We start from the raw sequence: 17,084 nt of genomic DNA, 5'->3' as shown, positions 1-17,084 counted from the left end.
TTCATTCGATGATGGTTTGACTTTGTCGGCGTAGGTGGCTATCTCATTTACAAGGGACTTCGATAAAAAACTGGTTTTGGGATATGGGCAGAAGCGATAATGAGAATGACGTGCGTAGGCTGTGACGCTGGGCTTCTCTATGGGTCTACTAAATCCCCTGCCGGCACAGAGATTCACGCGCTGCTCAAATTTGACCACCGCATCAAGGCACGACCCGAGGTTCAATCCCTTAGTCTCTATGGTGCAGTCACTGCTCAGCCAAGACTCCGATGGTAAATAATAACTTCCAAACTTTTCAGATTTGCTAAAATGATTGTCACCACTAAAATGATTCCAAACTTTTCGATGATACTCGTACCATAGGCGGTCTTTGATCCTTTGGAATTGGATTTTGCTTTTTTCTGTTTCTACCACTATTATGGTATTCCTCTTCCATTCGTCTATTTTCCACCTGTTCCTCATCATTTTAATTTACTATAAACTAGTAAAGGCCAGGTAAAAAGTTTTCAATGACTGAACTATAAATTGCATGTGTGCTTTAAATTTCACAACCATTATATCTTTTCTTGCATTGGGTATGCAGATGGCTGGGAGAAAAGATGGAAGGGAGGAGTTACGCCTTGGGATCTCGGCAGTCCGACACCTTTAGTTGCCCATTTGAGTCAGACCGGCGGTCTTCCCATAGGCAGGGCCCTCGTCCCCGGCTGCGGAGGAGTTTGAATTTTCGCCCAGCCGATGCATTATTTGTTGCTCTTCCTCTAATAATTTACAGACTGCATTGCTCGTGTCAGGGTCATGATGTGGTAGCAATGGCCTCCCCCCAGAGGCATGTTGTCGGGGTGGACAAATCGGAGACTGCAGTAAAGAGAGCATTAGAGGTAGTAACTCATCAGAAAGTTGTATTTTTATTTATATTTTCTCTGAGTTGGGCAAAATGTCTTAATGTCTCCACTCATTGGGCAAACAGAGGACGTCCGAGTTGCTAAACAAAGAGTACTTTACATTTGAGGTGGCAGATTTCTTCAACTGGAGACCGCTGGAGCTTTTCGATCTGATATTTGATTATACGTAAGTTCTGAGAATCTGATAGTTTTTAAATACAACTGTGTCCGACCCATTCATATCTGGTAGACGGTGATATTCAGGTTCTTCTGTGCGATTGATCCATCCATGAGATCTGCATGGGGCAGCCAGATTGGGAATCTTCTTAAACCCGACGGGGAACTGATCGCATTAATGTTTCCGGTTAGATTTCTCTGCTCTTTTGTTCCGTTGATATGCGCGGATAAATGATAATTATCTTCATCCTGGAAGGTTGACAAGTATGAAGGGGGCCCTCCATTTGCGGTTTCACCCGATGAGTAAGTGTTTAAGAAAGTAATAATAAATCGTAAAAGGAACCTCCAGGCGCACGAATCAATCGGGCGACTGGAATTATGTTCAGGATTGGCGAGAGTTCCCGAATATTAGTAAAAATGACTTTTTTAATAAAATAAACCAAATAGAATTTTTTTCAATTCGAAATGAATCTGTACTGACTATTTTTTTTACGGAATGCAGGTATGACAAAGTATTGAGTCCCCTTGGCTTCAAGGTCGTCTCAGTGGAGGACAATGACTTGGCAATTGAGCCGCGAAAGGTTTTATCAGTTATCTATACAATAACTTCATCAAAATTTTCTTCTCCGATCTTTTCCTGTGTATGGTTACAGATGAATTGTCCAAAGTAGTTTAATCTGGAAACTCCTTTTCCAATGGATTCCGCCAAAGAAGAAGTTTCATCGCGACCAGAGTAAGAGGGATCAGTAGAAGAAAGATAGATCAGAAGTGTGCATCCAGCCATGTTGGTTGCCACGGATGTGGATGCAGTAGAAGTGTAGAACCCACCTATCATTAAGTTTAGAAGACGAATCGTCATACTTTGATGGACAGCCAATAAATAAATAAAAATACTGATTTTGGTTCTCTACCACAAGATGGCGCATTGATGGTTAATTTTTTGTTTGGCCTTTTTCCAGGGTAAAGAGAAACTTGGGCGGTGGAAGAGAAATTCACTCCATGCGCTGTAGTGAATGAAGAAATCACTTGCATCATACTGCACGTATCAAGTCGACGGGATGAACATGTTATCAGGATATCTGCGATCCTAGGAAATAAATTCGTGAAACCATTCTCGTTTAATCTTTCTTTGTATTTCGTATATTTAGAAGTATTGAAACGTCCAAAAGAATAAAACCAGGGTTTTTTGCCCACACTGTTTGAGAATGAATGATATAAATATACAAAATCTATGAGAACACTCAACATTTGAATACTTAAAATGTATGAAATAGCGGTAAATGACAAGCGACTGAATTATACAAATTCGTTTTCTCAGAAGTAAATCATGATCACATCTTTACTGAACAATCCCCCTAACTTGTAATATTGAACTTAGTTGTTTACCTTCCATCTAATCATCTAATACGTTCCAAATATAATTCAATCTAATATAAATTTCACTGACTTGAAATCTAATATCAATTAATTTTCAAATTATTATCCAAAGATAAGTATTGAACAATATTAACCTATATAATTAACATGTTACATAGTTCTTCTTTCATCTGGAATTAAACTCATTTGTTTGACTTAAGGGCAGAGGTCCATGTGAGAGATACATAGAGAGAGGGAGAGAGAGAGAGGGTATAAAAGAATCACAAAAGATTTTGTGATTCAACATTTTATTGATATGAGGCATAGATATTCCAATTTTTTTACCACATTGGTGGTAGAATAAAAAATAAAGGGTATTCTGTAATTTTACTTTGTCACCAATATAAGTATATATAGCCGGCATGCCAATAGTATAAATTAAATAAATTATAAGTTATATCCATTCCAATTAATATAAATTATATCCATTCCAATGGTATGGTGATCCTTATAATGATGTCCAAGGATATTGACTATGATGAGAGAATTATGATGAGATCATATTGTGGTGATTATGTATCCATAAACACCTTTCATGAACATTCCTAAAAGAGATGGACATCAAAATATTTTTATGTAATAACACTATTCTCTCCCAGTCAATTGAGGAGCAAGGCTGATCCCATAGCCATTATTGTCGAGGCACCAAGGACAAATAGTAGGTGCTCTTCAGGGAAAGATTGCACTTAGCTGGTTTGTACTGATTCTTAGATGGTTTTACAACTAGGTGTCAACTTCTATGATTCATGTCACGGTTAAGTGGTCCTCTGATATGAGAGACCAAAGATATATCGTGAACTGATGGTTGTGTTTTGACTATGGCCTATGAGTCCCCAATCATGGGATTCAAAATAGTATATCTTGAATGGAGTAATAATTCCATTAAGATTATTATGATATTAAAATGTAAGAATACACCCTCATATAAGAGAAAATAGCTCAAGGATTACATATGATGTAGTCCTTCGCCAAGGTCGCAGAAATTTCAGATTAAGTATTCTACACTAAGTTTCCCAAGCATCAAACCTAACTAGAATGCCTTAAAATTTTTTGAAATATTCCTGACCTGACAAATCCTAAACAAACACTTAAGATCCATTTTAAGGTTCTGATTTATGTAATAAGTTTGTTAACTCATGTAGTAAAGTGACAAGGAGAAAACTACAGCAAGGGCTGTAATGATGAATCTGTATTCTTCAGTTTTTTAAAAACAATCAGTTTATTTTAGGAATTAATTGCAACAAAAAATTAATCAACCTAATTAGAAAATAATTTCAATTAATGAATTACATATTTATTTTATTTAAATATTTTATATGACTTTTAGGAATATTTTTGTAATTTTACGAGAAAATAAGTTTAAAATAGCTAATAAACCTTAATACTTGATTTACTAACAGCACCTGCAAGTGCCACCCTAGAAAGCAGGTAGGAGCTGGGTGTGGTACTATGTCGCAAGTGGTAAAATTGGGCAGAAATTTTTATAACTAATTCCATAGTTAAACTTTGGAATCTGATTTCATATTTTATTGTAATATAAATAAATTTTGAATAAAGACTGGAATTCAAGGCATGTAAGCCCCTTAATTCTGTGGAATTAGATCCAAGAACTGAATGCAATATCTACTTTATTTTAACTTCTCTTCCTCTCTCTTTATATCCCATTCTTAAATTATGTCCCAATGTTTTATTTTCATACTTACTTTATCAGTTTTTTAACTATTTTTCTCTCTTATAGATTTAAAAATGAGAAAATAGCAATCCAAATCAGTTCATGTGAAGAAGAAGAAAGTGCACCATCTTGGCCCTTAACTGGTGGGAAAGTATTTTTGATATAATTTTTATCATTTTGATAGGTCATGATACAAGAACATAGCATATATCCATACCTTTACAATGCCACCAACCACGCCTAAAAATTCCTCTAGCAAACATTAAAAATATTTCTCGTCTGCTGTATAAGCCACCAATTTGTGCTCCTTGCGTTCAGCTGTCACAAAAAACCACCACCCGCATTGTGCACCGGCACACCAGCACAAGGTATTGCCTAAAGGCAATGAGGTAAGGTATGACAGACATTTTTATTGATTTCAAGACATTAAAATTTACAGAAAGTTCATTAAAATCTATATAATTAATCATTTTAATCATTATTCAACAGTATCTATAATTAATTATCTTTCTTTATCATTCATATTTATTCATAGGCATCATTAAAATCCAGAAATTTTTAAAAAATTAAAAAATTGGAAAATTTTACTATTTCAATAACTCGCTATTTGAACCCTGAGGAGTTTTATAAGTTTTTCTATAAACCATGATTATAATATGACAAATTTGACCCATATTTATGATTTATCAGGGAGTCTGCTCCCTCCCACATATTAATCCCTAAAAAAATAGGGGTACTAAAATTAAAACAGTTCTTATGAACTCCCCCAATAGTAGATGTCATGGATTGGTACAATAACATTCTAAGAATAAAGAAGTTTCCTTTTAGTTCCTGGACTCAATTTTGTATTTTCTCCAAGGATCCCCAATATTTTTAACTAAAGCACTCATTCTTTACTGGGCTCAAGAATATCCAAACCTCTCATTGCTTACTAAAGAAAGTTCTGTCAAATTCCTTCTCTTTTTTACTAAAAAAACACATTTCAGTGTTAGACATTCCACTACCCGTGGACTGACCCCTTCTTTAATATTATCCTGATTAAATATTTAAAGGTAAATTTACAAATAATTACATAACTCTTAGTACTTGCAATGCATTTAATTAATATTGGCTCACACCGTTTTTACGCATCAAGTGGTGTCATTGCCAGGGACACAATGTCTCCATTAATTTAAACTCTTGATCAGCAAAATAACTTTTTCTCTTCATGTTTTATCATTTTTTTTTTGCAATGAAATAGGATTTTTTTATTCTGTCACTATATTCAACATATTCACAAATGCAAATCATTCTCATGCAAAATTCAGTCACCAAGCTCATTTGAGTCACCATATTCAATATACCAATGCCTCTCCATCTGATTTCTATGATGATATTCTGGAAAAATATAATGATCATGATTGTGATGGTCTACTCTCACATTCAGATTGACCCAATCATTATTTCTATTACAATGTGAAAGATTCTTCTGATAATTATATTGATGCAATTTCAAAAGAAATGATGGAGGCCTATGAATGATTTGGAAGCAAAACTGTGGGAGGAACAGGTTAAGACACTGTCCTTTGAGCACCTCTCTTGAGTCCAACCCAATCCTCCACTCAGGAGCTGTCCCTTGAGTATTTCCTCAACCCAACCCAACCCAACCCAACCCAACCCTCAATCATGAATTTTAGGTTAATTTCTATTTTTATTTTTATAATTAATTTTGGAATTAAATACAATTCAGTGCACGAAGACTTGTGAAAAAAGTTAAAAATCATTCTAGGGAAATGAGGAAATATTATTTTTATTGAAGCTAATTTTCTGAAATTTATTTAATAATTGTGAGAATTAAATGGTGTTTATGGTAAGAAATAATAATTAATTCTAATTAAATAACTTACCGGTGCTATCATAGTGCTAGGTGATGGTTGATTGTGGTCAGTGTGAGTGAAGTAGAGTGGGAGAACATAATACTACTGCTGATTCACACGGAGACGAGGATACATAGGCTCCAAAAAGTGACAGAACAAGGCGACTGATATGGTGTTCCAGCTCATGATTGCAGGTGATATGGAGTCAGATGCCCACAGACCAGGGGCAAAGTTCACGATGGCATGGGAGATGATGAAAACTTGGGCTATCCTTGAGAATGATAACGTAGGATAAAGTGACAAAGGTGTGTTGATGATCACATTTTGAAGCTGGAGAAATTTTGATGCTGGATCAGTAATTTATTCTCACTCCTTGATCCTGATCATGAATTGACAGCTTTGCATAATAATTTATTCACTTTCCCAAAGATGATATATCACAATCCAAATTTAGAATTGTGATTTATTTATGCATTGACTCATGCCCTCGAGTTCAGCAAAAGCTGCCAATAATTACATCCAAATTCATGTGTTCCATCCAATGCAAACACATGTCCAAGTGATTGCCAAAAAGGGGCCATCCATTGGGTGATATTTCTGTATTTATAACGCCATGGAAAATCATGTTCCTCCACTTGAAATGCAATGATTGTGACATTTTCCTTTTAAAAATAACAAGATGAAATGTGTATGCACTTTAGCTTACATTTTTTGAAAAAAATGACAGGTCCTTTTTTAAATATTGGTGGTGATTCTTTTATGTCCAACTATGTAATAAATAGTTAATTTATAGGTACATTATAATAGTTCCCCATGATGAATTACCATCCAATGCCAGGCACTCATTGTTGCTAGTGATTTTCTAACATAATCATTCATCGCCATCCAAATAAATCAGCATGTAACACCTGGTAGACTGCATTAACTCATTTTTATTTATTTTAAAACTAGAAATATTTAAATATAAAAATATATATTATTAATTATTAAATTATTTTCTTTATAAATTGGTTGTCAGATAATTCCATATAAATACCCATAATTTATGAAAAATCATAATATCGATCTAAAAATATAATAAACACCTGGAAATATTGAAGCAAATCAAAATGTCTATTCTGAAAGTTAAATTTAAATCTTCTAAAATTCCATAAAATAGTCCAAATCAGGGAAATTCATGATTCTATTGTAAAAATAAAATCAATTATTTTAAGATTAAATCACATTGGTTTATGATGAATTAAATCAACGTAAATATATAAAATCTATGATAACTACGTGAAAACTGCATGTTATTTTTTTTACCAATCTTTAGTGCAGTATAATTGAAAGAACTATCTGAGATTTTTTAGACAATTCCCAATCATAAAATCAGTGGAGTGAAGGAAATAGTAGAACCTTGGTTGATTAAATTGGCTAGGCTACATACAAGGAAGAGTATGGACATCCTAAACATTGATAATCAATTGGAGTTTTGGTGAAACAAATGCACTATATGTGAGAGGAAACTTCACTTTTGAGTGATATGAACCAAATGCACTATATGGAATAATTGAATGAAATTATTTTTATATGGTGTGTTGATTTTAAATATGATGCTGATGGCGCGACACAGCCTGAGACCCCAGGATCGTCTTTTGAGACGTCAACCTCGTCAGCGACATCACCGCCGGTTCGCTTCCAACCCGTACGGCAAGCTATAGTGACGACGCGCACGCCCGGATTCAAGTATCCCGGGTAACGGGCGTTTTAACTTTTCCTTTCCTTTGTTGTTTCGTGCGTATTTCATCCGTGTTTCTCTCCTTTCCGTTGTTTTTATCTCTCGTTCCCCGTCTCTTTATCTCGTCACACTCGTTGTAGTGAGGGGAATCCAACCTATAAGGAATTCCCCTCCACCACCACTCAAGGGAAAGACAATTCCCTCCCCTCTCCTTTTCTTTCCTCATCTTTTTCTTTTCTTCTCCTTTGGTTTCCTTCCTTCCCTTTCTTTATTTTCCTTTGTGGGCTTAGGCCTGTTATGTTAAGGCCCATTCAATCCTCTCCTATAAAACGAACAGGATGAGGAAAGAAAAGAGAAGTTCGTTCAGGCCCTGAACAATTACCCCTCTTTTTTTTTTACTATGATATTTTGAAGAAGTTCGTTCAGAAAGAAAAGAGAAGGTCGCCGCCCCGATCGAAAAGGAAGAAGGAGAAGAAGAAGGAAGAAGGGAGGAGGGAAAGGAGAGGGAGAAGATCCAGAGGAGGCGGAGGCGAGCTTCATCACCAAGCCCTCCGCATCGCGCTCCCCCTTCGTCGCGCGCAGACGCCGCCGCCATCGCGCGCCACCAGCGCCCTCGCGCGCGCAGAAGCCGCCGCCGTGCGTGCGACCGTCTTGGGGCCTGCTGCCGCCGCGGCTCGCGTCCGCCTACGCGCAGGCGCCGCTGCCCGCGCGAGCGACCGCCGCAAAGCCGTCCGCCGCTGCCGCTCACGTCCGTCAACGCGCAGACGCTGTTGCCGCACGCGCGAACGCCGCCGGGCCATCCGCTGCTGCTGCTCGCGTCCGCCTAAGCACTGGCATCGTCGCCCGCTCGCTTGTCACCTTGCGGATCTGTCGGCCTTCGTCGCCAGCTCCGTCCTTACGTCCGAATTCTCTCTCGCCCTCCCGACGTTGCGGCGTCGCATCCGCACCGCGTGAGCAGACATTGTTTGCGCGCGCCGTTGGCGCGGACTCGTGGGTGCGGCCGCCCAGTTCGCGTGAGCCAGGCGCCGCCCTCGCGGACTATCCCCTCGCGCCAATCCCACGCGTGTGGACCGACCGTCGCTCGACCGAACGCCTCGGCCTCTGTTTGCACTCGGCATCGTCGTCCTGATCGGCAACCGGCGCCGTCGCACGCCTAGCCCGCCACCCGGCTAACCCGTGAGCACGCTGCTTGCCGTGAGGCCGCCGGCTCTCGGCAGACGTCTTCGCTGCACCCGTCAGCTCGGTCGTCACCCGTGCTCGTGCCCGTCGACGTCGCCATCACCATGCGTTCGAACACACCGACTGCTCCACGCCGAGTTGCCCCGCCGCCCGACACCCACTTTGCCGCGCTAGGACGCACGCACGAAGCCAGGAACGGCGTGTTACCTGTTTGGTAAGACCCCCTCGGACGAGGCTGGGGGGGACCTCGCCTGTCCATCATTGGATGACTCCATCGGCTTCCCGGGAGTTGGACTCCTTTGTCAGTCGGCATTTGCACGTACCATAGATAGGCACATTCCGCATCTTTAGTGTAGATCCTAGTCGTCAAAACCCGTTGTCGGATACCATTGACTTCAGCACAGAGTCCATCCGCTCGGTGACGACCGGACGACGTCCCTACAACATCAGGCATCAGATGCTTTCAATGAATTTTTATATTTGTTAGTTTGAAGTGAGCCATCATTTCTCTTATTCTATTGTGACATAATATTTTTAGCATATCCTTCCTCCTTAAAAATATATGAATGGCAGTATATTAAATGTTTTCACGCGTAATAAAATCATAAGAAACCAAACACTTTCTAAAGATGAAGTATATTACATTATGGTGTGATCTGTTAATTGATATTGAATTTAAAAATCATTTGTAATTGTTTCATATTTTCATATTCTGGTATATCTTATAATGTCCATCCCTATATTTTTTGAATCAAGAGAGGAGGGCAAATAAACAAGAACTTAGTATTGTTTTATGCGTCCAGGCTTATGTCTAACAAAGGGGTATTCTAGGTTTTAGTTAATTCCTAGAGGATCGTTTGGCTATCTAGGGGAATGGGTATGAAGAGAGGAGGATTATTTTTATTTATTTCACCTACTTCAACCAGATGGGATTTTTTCAGTCATTTGTGTAGCGTCCTTCATAGCTGATTTGCTTCGTGAAAGATAAAGGACGGGATAATAAGGGGAGGGAATGCATCTTGACCGTTTATTCTTCTTTAATCAGACTTGCAGTCAAGATTAAAATGTTCCATTTTAAAGAAGGTGCGGTTCAAGAGGGGCTTGGGGCAGTATTGGCCACAAGCCCATTATATCCTTCTATTTTTTTACCAAGAAAAGGCAAGTAAAATAATTAAAATGATAAGATTATATTTTATTCACCTTCATCCATAAAGCATGCAAAATTCAGGAAAATAGAAAATACTTATAGCATCTGAATCAATGCATGAAACTGAATTATTCATGAAACACAAAGACATGCACCATGATTCCATATTAAGGTGAAAATCATAAAATGAATGTATTAATTTTATATGTCACTTCCCATATGAATGGCTAATAGATCCCTGTGCTAATTCCAGTTCTAGAAATATAGGTTCTAAAAATCTCCAAATTTGAATTTATCAAAAAACTATTTATAAAATATCATGCCTCTCATTATCACATGAAGTAAAATGAGTTTGGCGGGCTTTTATTATTTTCAGGGCGTTGATCCATGAGAATAGAACTAATACCTCCCACCTATGGATTATAACAACTACATTGTCGCCACTAGCCCTACCAACCAAGGGCGACGTTCTTACGGGAGACCACCATTAGCCCCACACCCTGTAGTGACATCAGCGCATCCCTCCGTAGTATCTCCTCCCCCCCCTCGAGCTACTGTGACAGCTCAGCCCCAAGTGGCTAAAGCTGCCGCTCCTACTTCCCAGTGGGTGAAGAAGGGCGCTGCGAAGCACCCCAAAACCCCACAACGGGCCAGAGATGTCCCTTCTTGTAAGGGAAAAGAGGTCAGTTCCACACCACTGACCTCGAACACTTTTGCCCTTCTAGATGTACTCGAGGAGCCGCATATTAGGGACCTTCTGACGAATGGATGTACCTCTCCCCCTGCCCGTCCTACCACTTCTCCTAGATCTACCACCGACCTTTCCACGTCCCTCCCTAGTATATCCTCACAGGTTTCTCCTACCGCTTCGCCTCGCCACTCTTCCCCTCGGCCTTCCTCTTTGTGTCCCTTGCCCCCTTCTCCACGTCACTCACTCCCCCACGCCACACCCCTCGTCCACTCTACATCTCCCCCTTCTCAGTCCTCTCCACTCGCCCCATCACCTTCTCCACCTCCTCCCTCTCCCACCCCGATTCACCCCTCCTTCCCGCCCCATGCTCCCTCTTCACTACCCCCTGATCCACCCCCCCATGATCCTTCAGCACCACCTGATAACCCACCTCCCCCCACTCCCACCCACTCACCCCATCCCCGCCACACACACCCACCTCTTGATTCCATACCCATCCCCACCTCCTCCCACATACCCCCCTCGCATCACCCATCTTTACCCTCAGAACAGATGGAGAGCTTGACAAATTGTCAAGCCACTCTCACTAGTTCAGAGGACAAGTACAGCAAGACTAGTGGTCGGGATTCCACCGATGAGGAGGACGGGGAATCCCTCTCGGAGGAATCGGATATGGGTTCACCTCCCTACCCGGCACATCGCTCTGATGCATCATCTCCTTCACGTCACGCACAACACCCGCCTCGGCACGCCACGCGAGCCGATAGACTTATGATACCCAGCCTCGTTTGGAATTGTAGAGGGATTGGTAACCCTCTCACCCAAACTCACTTACTCTCTCTTATTCATAGGCACAGCTTAGGCATAGTGGGGCTGCTCGAGCCAATGATTACATCGGACCAGTCCCAATTCATCGCGAGGAAGCTCGGGATGGATCATGTCTATTGCCATCCATCGAATAAGCTTTGGCTTTTCTGGAAGCAAGGCTATTCGATTGCATTCTTGGCTGAAGGGACACAATATGTCACCTTTGACGTGCTGCATCCCCCAAAGCCCTACCTATTTACCATTGTGTATGCTCCGCATAGACACACCGAGCAGGAGGCCCTCTGGGAGGAACTCGCTCACCATATCCACTCTCACTTGCATCTAGTCGATCTACCTTGGCTTATAGCCGGAGATTTCAACTGCATACGGGACGCTAGTGAGCGCCAAGGGGGCTGCCCTCCACGGCTGCGCTCTATGCATGCTTTCAATGACTTTATATACGACACTTCCTTAGTGGAACCGCCGACCATAGGAGAGAAGTGGACGTGGTGCAATGAACGTCAAGCGGATGCGCGTATATACGAACGGCTTGACCGCTGTTTTACTAATAGTACCGCATTGATGCATTGCAACCTCACGGTGGAGATCCTCCCGAGACTTTATTCGGACCATACACCGATCCTCCTCCTTCCAGACTCGAGTCATCGAGTCCGTAGACCACCATTTCGATTCCAGACTATGTGGTTGAAACATAGTGATTTCCAGAGCTACGTACGTAGTCACTGGCATGGATCGATCTCTACATCTCCTATGGAGAACTTTAGTTATCAGCTCAGGAACCTCAAGCTCCACCTCAAATGGTGGAACCGTCATGTCTTTGGAGACGTTCACTCACCCGTTGAGGAACTTAAAAAGAAACTGGTCGATGTTGACCGACACCTACAAGAGTGCTGGACAGATGACATGGGAGACTATCAACTCCATCTCAGAGAGCAGCTGGAGGATGCCACGCAACGTCAGGAGATTTTTTATCTCCAGAAATCATGTATCCAATGGCTGCGAAAGGGCGATAGGAACACGCGTTTCTTTCACGCTTCGATCCGCCACAGAGCACGATCAAACTATATGACCCTACTCGAGACGCATGACCAGGACCTTGATCAGCTAGCAGGCATAGGGGTGGAGTATTATCACTCCCTCCTCTCCTCGCACCCCATTATTATGAGCGAGGCCATTCTCTCCTCCATCCCCTCCTTGGTGACAGACCAAGAGAATGCACTTTTGCTAGCCCCCCCGACGCAACCGGAGATTAAAGAGATAGTCTTCTCCTTGGGCCGTAACAAAGCCCCAGGACCAGATGGATTCACGGCCGAATTCTATATAGCATGCTGGGATGTTGTCAGCACTGACTTGGTACTAGCTATCAAGGAGGCGTTCCAACGAAAAGTCTTTGCAAGGAGTTGGAAATCCACTTTTTTGGCGCTCATTCCAAAAGTGGATACCCCAACTTCCTTCCGTGACTTTCGTCCGATCAGTCTTTGTAATGTGTGCTATAAAGTTGCATCAAAGATCATTACAAACCGACTTGGATGCTTCCTTGATAGACTTATCTCGCCAAAACAATGTGGCTTTGTCAAGGGTCGACAGATCCATGACAGCATCACACTAGTACACGAGCTAGCCCAGTCGATAGACACTCGTATTCTGGGCTCCAATGTCATCATCAAGCTTGATATGGAGAAGGCCTTTGATCGAGTTGAGTGGAAATTCCTCCTCGAAGTGTTACGGCGCTTCGGATTCACGGATGCATTAATCGCACTTGTTGATGCTTGCATTAGGGAGAATCACTTCTCCCTCTTGATGGATGGAAATTCTACTAGCTTTTTCACGGCTACGCGGGGACTCCGGCAGGGTGACCCCATTTCACCTACCATCTTTATATTGATGGAGGAGGCCTTTAGCCGATCGCTCACACGGGCGATCAATCAAGGCCTCATCCAACCGTACTTCACGAAGAGGGGCTGCCCGATTCTTTCGCACTCCTTATTTGCTGATGATGCCATCTTATTTCTTAATGGATCTAAAAAGTCCATTAAGGAATTTATGAGTGTCCTTACAGTTTACGAGCAAGCATCCGGCTAGCTCATCAATGCTTCAAAGAGCAGCTTCATTGTGGGCCCCTCCACCACTATGAGGCGCTCGGAGATCATCCGGCATTTCACACAATACTCACGAGGACAGCTTCCGTTTGGCTACCTTGGATGCCCTATCTTTCTCGGCCCTACTCGACATCATTACTTTGATGCCGTGCTAGGCAAACTGAGAAAGAAATTGGAGGGATGGAAACTTCGTTTCCTATCCCCAGGAGGGCGCATCCAACTCATCCGGCATGTCCTAATGAGTATCCCACTACATACCTTGGCGGTACATTCCCTGTCTCTTACGGTTCTCCACTCTGTGGAATGCCTTTGCGTGCGCTTCTTATGGTCTGGCCACCTTGAGGGAGAGAGGCGTCATCATTGGGTTTCTTGGGAGAAAGTGTGTCGGCCGACGGATGAGGGGGGTCTAGGGATCAGACGCCTCTCGGACGTCCAAGACATGCTTCAAAAGAAACTTGTTTGGCGCATGCGAACCACTCACTCCCCATTGGGGACTTTTATTCTAGCCAAATATGGTGAATGGGCCCGGCGCGAGTCTGATATTAAAGGCTCCAAGAGGTGGCGGACGTGGCAGCGTCACTGGCTCGAGATGATTCATGTGACCCGTTGGCAAATCGGGCGAGGAGACATTAGCGCGTGGTATGATATTTGGCACGCCGACGCGCCACTTGCTTCCCATCCTTAGTTTGTACCACACCACGTGCGCCTCACTGTAGCCCAGTTGCTTAGAAGCAACACACCCCACCTCTGGGAGCAGCACGATCTCCCCTTGGACACCTTCCTCGAGGTTCAGACAACGCCCCTCGACTCTCATTCTGATGATGCTATCTGGACTCTCACACCCCATGGCACCTACACGTGTCGCTCCTCTTGGGAGCATTACCGCGAGAAATTCCCCCCACAGGCCTGGGGTCCGCGCATCTGGCATCCAGCGATTCACACGCGAGTCTCCTTTTTCTTTTGGAGACTCATACACTGAGGCCTCCCGACGGATGATCGTGTGACTCGCATAGGCTATTCCCTTAGTTCACAATGCCATTGCTGTCCCACCCACCCTCACGCGGAGACGGTTGACCACCTCTTCTTCCACAATGAGACAGCAGTGGCATGCTGGCGTCTCATTACCGATCGCCTTCGACCTCTTACCCCGTCTGAGTGTTTTGGCAAGTTTATCCTCTCGCCAACTCGCTCTGTACGGAGCCCCATCCTCCCCATCACCATAGCTTACCTGCTATGGGAGATTTGGAAAGGGCGAAATTCCTCTCGTTTTGCAGGTACACCCATGCGTGCAGCGGACATCATGAGACGAGTTCAGTTGTGGCTTCGGCGGATTCATCCTCTTCTGCCCCCCCGAGTCGGCCGATCAGAGTTCGCGTGTAGGCTCCTCCGCTCCATTGGGATCTCGGTGACCCCCGCTGTGACCCGCATCCAGTATCGAGTTATCCATTGGCGTCCACCGTCCATAGGCTACCTCAAACTAAATGTAGATGGTGCGGCGAAAGGGAACTCAGGGCCCGCCGGAGGCGGAGGGATCCTCCGAGATCACATAGGGAGTTTCCGTTTTGCCTTCTCTTCCTTTTATGGTGTACAAACTAATACGGTAGCCGAGGCTATGGCGATACGTGACGGTCTCCTCCTCTGTGAAGAACGGAACCTTCATAATATCGTCGTGGAATCGGACTCACAACTATTAGTTGATATGTTTCGTACAGGCACATGCTCTCAGTGGCGACTACATCGAGCGTGGAGAGACATCACGCGGTGCCGCTCGCGTATCGCGTGCTTTCGTCACCAGCTGAGAGAGGGCAACCAAACAGCTGATGCCCTCGCCAACCATGCGGTACAAGCTTGCACCCCCACTTGACTTTTCTATTCTTGGTAGGAGCTTCCACCCATGGCCCGAGGATGCCATCGGCTCGATCGTCTTGGCCTGCCCTCCCTCCGCACACGCCGCCTCTGCGTGAGGACAGGCCCGCGAGATTGGAGGATTGCCTGGAGCGCTGGCGTACGAGGCATGGACCGCGCCTGCCCCGACTAGAGCGTCATTGCGCACTACTTCCAACACACATGACGTCGTGCAGCCGCCCAAGAGAGACGCCGACGTACACTCTTCCCCGAGCGTCTGTGAGGTACCACCTATGTATCTTTTCTTTTCCCTAACTATGGGCGTGGACGAGTGGGATCCGCGTGTAATTGGGATATATATACTCGATCCACGCCCACAAACATTGAAAAACACTACACTTTATAAATAAAATCTCCCTGGGTGGCATCTAGGGCACGGCTGGATCGGACTACGGGCACCACCCTAGGGTTGGCTGTACCCGGCACCGTGATTTTTGCTAAAAAAAAAAAAAAGATTTCATATTTTTTCATACTAGGTGCGCATAATTATTTTTAATGTTAAAAGAAATTAATGAATTGAATTTCATGCTCTATTGGTATGTGATTGTGGATTCTTCAATTTCCTCTAAGATTATTTTTTTGAACATGAGGTTTGAAATATTTAACCAATTATATAAGTGAAAACCAGATTGATATTCTATATGTTTTGTTTCATTTGGTTTTTATTTTCCATATTATTCTCAAAGGGATGGATGATTTTGCTTCTCTTCCTTTATCTATACATAGAAACAGTATCCGCACAGTTTCACTAGTAGATGGCAGGGTAAATTGTCCAACATCAAATACATTGTCTTATTAACTAAATGTAGAGTTGGAAATCAAAGTTTTGAGGGTCTATCTCAACTCCCTTAAATCTCCCGTCATTGTATTGGGCCTGATTGGGTGTCCAATCATTGGGTCTTCAATCATTTTTCATATTTGAGCAATCTTCTACATGAACATCTCCACCATACATTCATTAGAGCTTTAATTAGTCGCATGCAGATTATAATTGATGTTCAGCCTGATATTCAGATTTTAAATTTAATTATAATGATCTCCATTTTTTTTGGTCTTGGTCTAAATCCAGACAGTCCCCTACTTCAAACTCCCAGCATTTTCCATTTGCATGTTATTCATTAAAACAAACATAACATTGAAAGTAACTTTAATATTTTTAAAGTAATTTCACTTTTTCATTTTATCAGAATGAACTTAAATTGAAACATAATAAAATTAATTAAAACTCATTTAAATTAATGAAATTAATCCGCATTGTTTGCAGGTATTTACTACTATATAAGATTTTTAGGAATTTTTCTGAAGGTTTTTGGTTATAAATAAAACATTTTAAAAAAATACCTATTGAGTCCGTCTTTATTGAATTTATGTGGTTTTATCACCAGCTTGTCTATTAAATCAACTAGTTCACAATTCAATGTATTTAGAAATATAGCTGCACAAACATGTTCGTGGAAATTTCGTTCAAACTTTGATTTATGACAAGGGTGTTTCCTAGTATGTTCTCCAAATT

The 17,084-nt window shown here is 42.5% G+C and overlaps 1 protein-coding gene across 1 annotated transcript; it reads left to right on the top strand.

Moving 5' to 3' along the window:
* Positions 1 to 726: 726 nt before the first annotated feature.
* On the top strand, positions 727 to 2,213 carry LOC144705689 (putative thiol methyltransferase 2). Its single transcript, XM_078578459.1, has 6 exons — positions 727 to 878; positions 968 to 1,068; positions 1,146 to 1,245; positions 1,315 to 1,361; positions 1,561 to 1,639; positions 2,018 to 2,213. Exons 1-6 carry the CDS (start codon positions 810 to 812, stop codon positions 2,066 to 2,068), a joined length of 447 nt encoding a protein of 148 aa, XP_078434585.1. The 5' UTR covers positions 727 to 809; the 3' UTR covers positions 2,069 to 2,213.
* Positions 2,214 to 17,084: the final 14,871 nt, after the last annotated feature.

The sequence above is a fragment of the Wolffia australiana genome, chromosome 7 (genome assembly GCF_029677425.1).
Source record: "Wolffia australiana isolate 7733 chromosome 7, ASM2967742v1".
Taxonomy (NCBI): domain Eukaryota; kingdom Viridiplantae; phylum Streptophyta; class Magnoliopsida; order Alismatales; family Araceae; genus Wolffia; species Wolffia australiana.
Note: the sequence above shows the minus strand (reverse complement) of the source record. Positions and strands in the feature narration are given on the sequence as shown.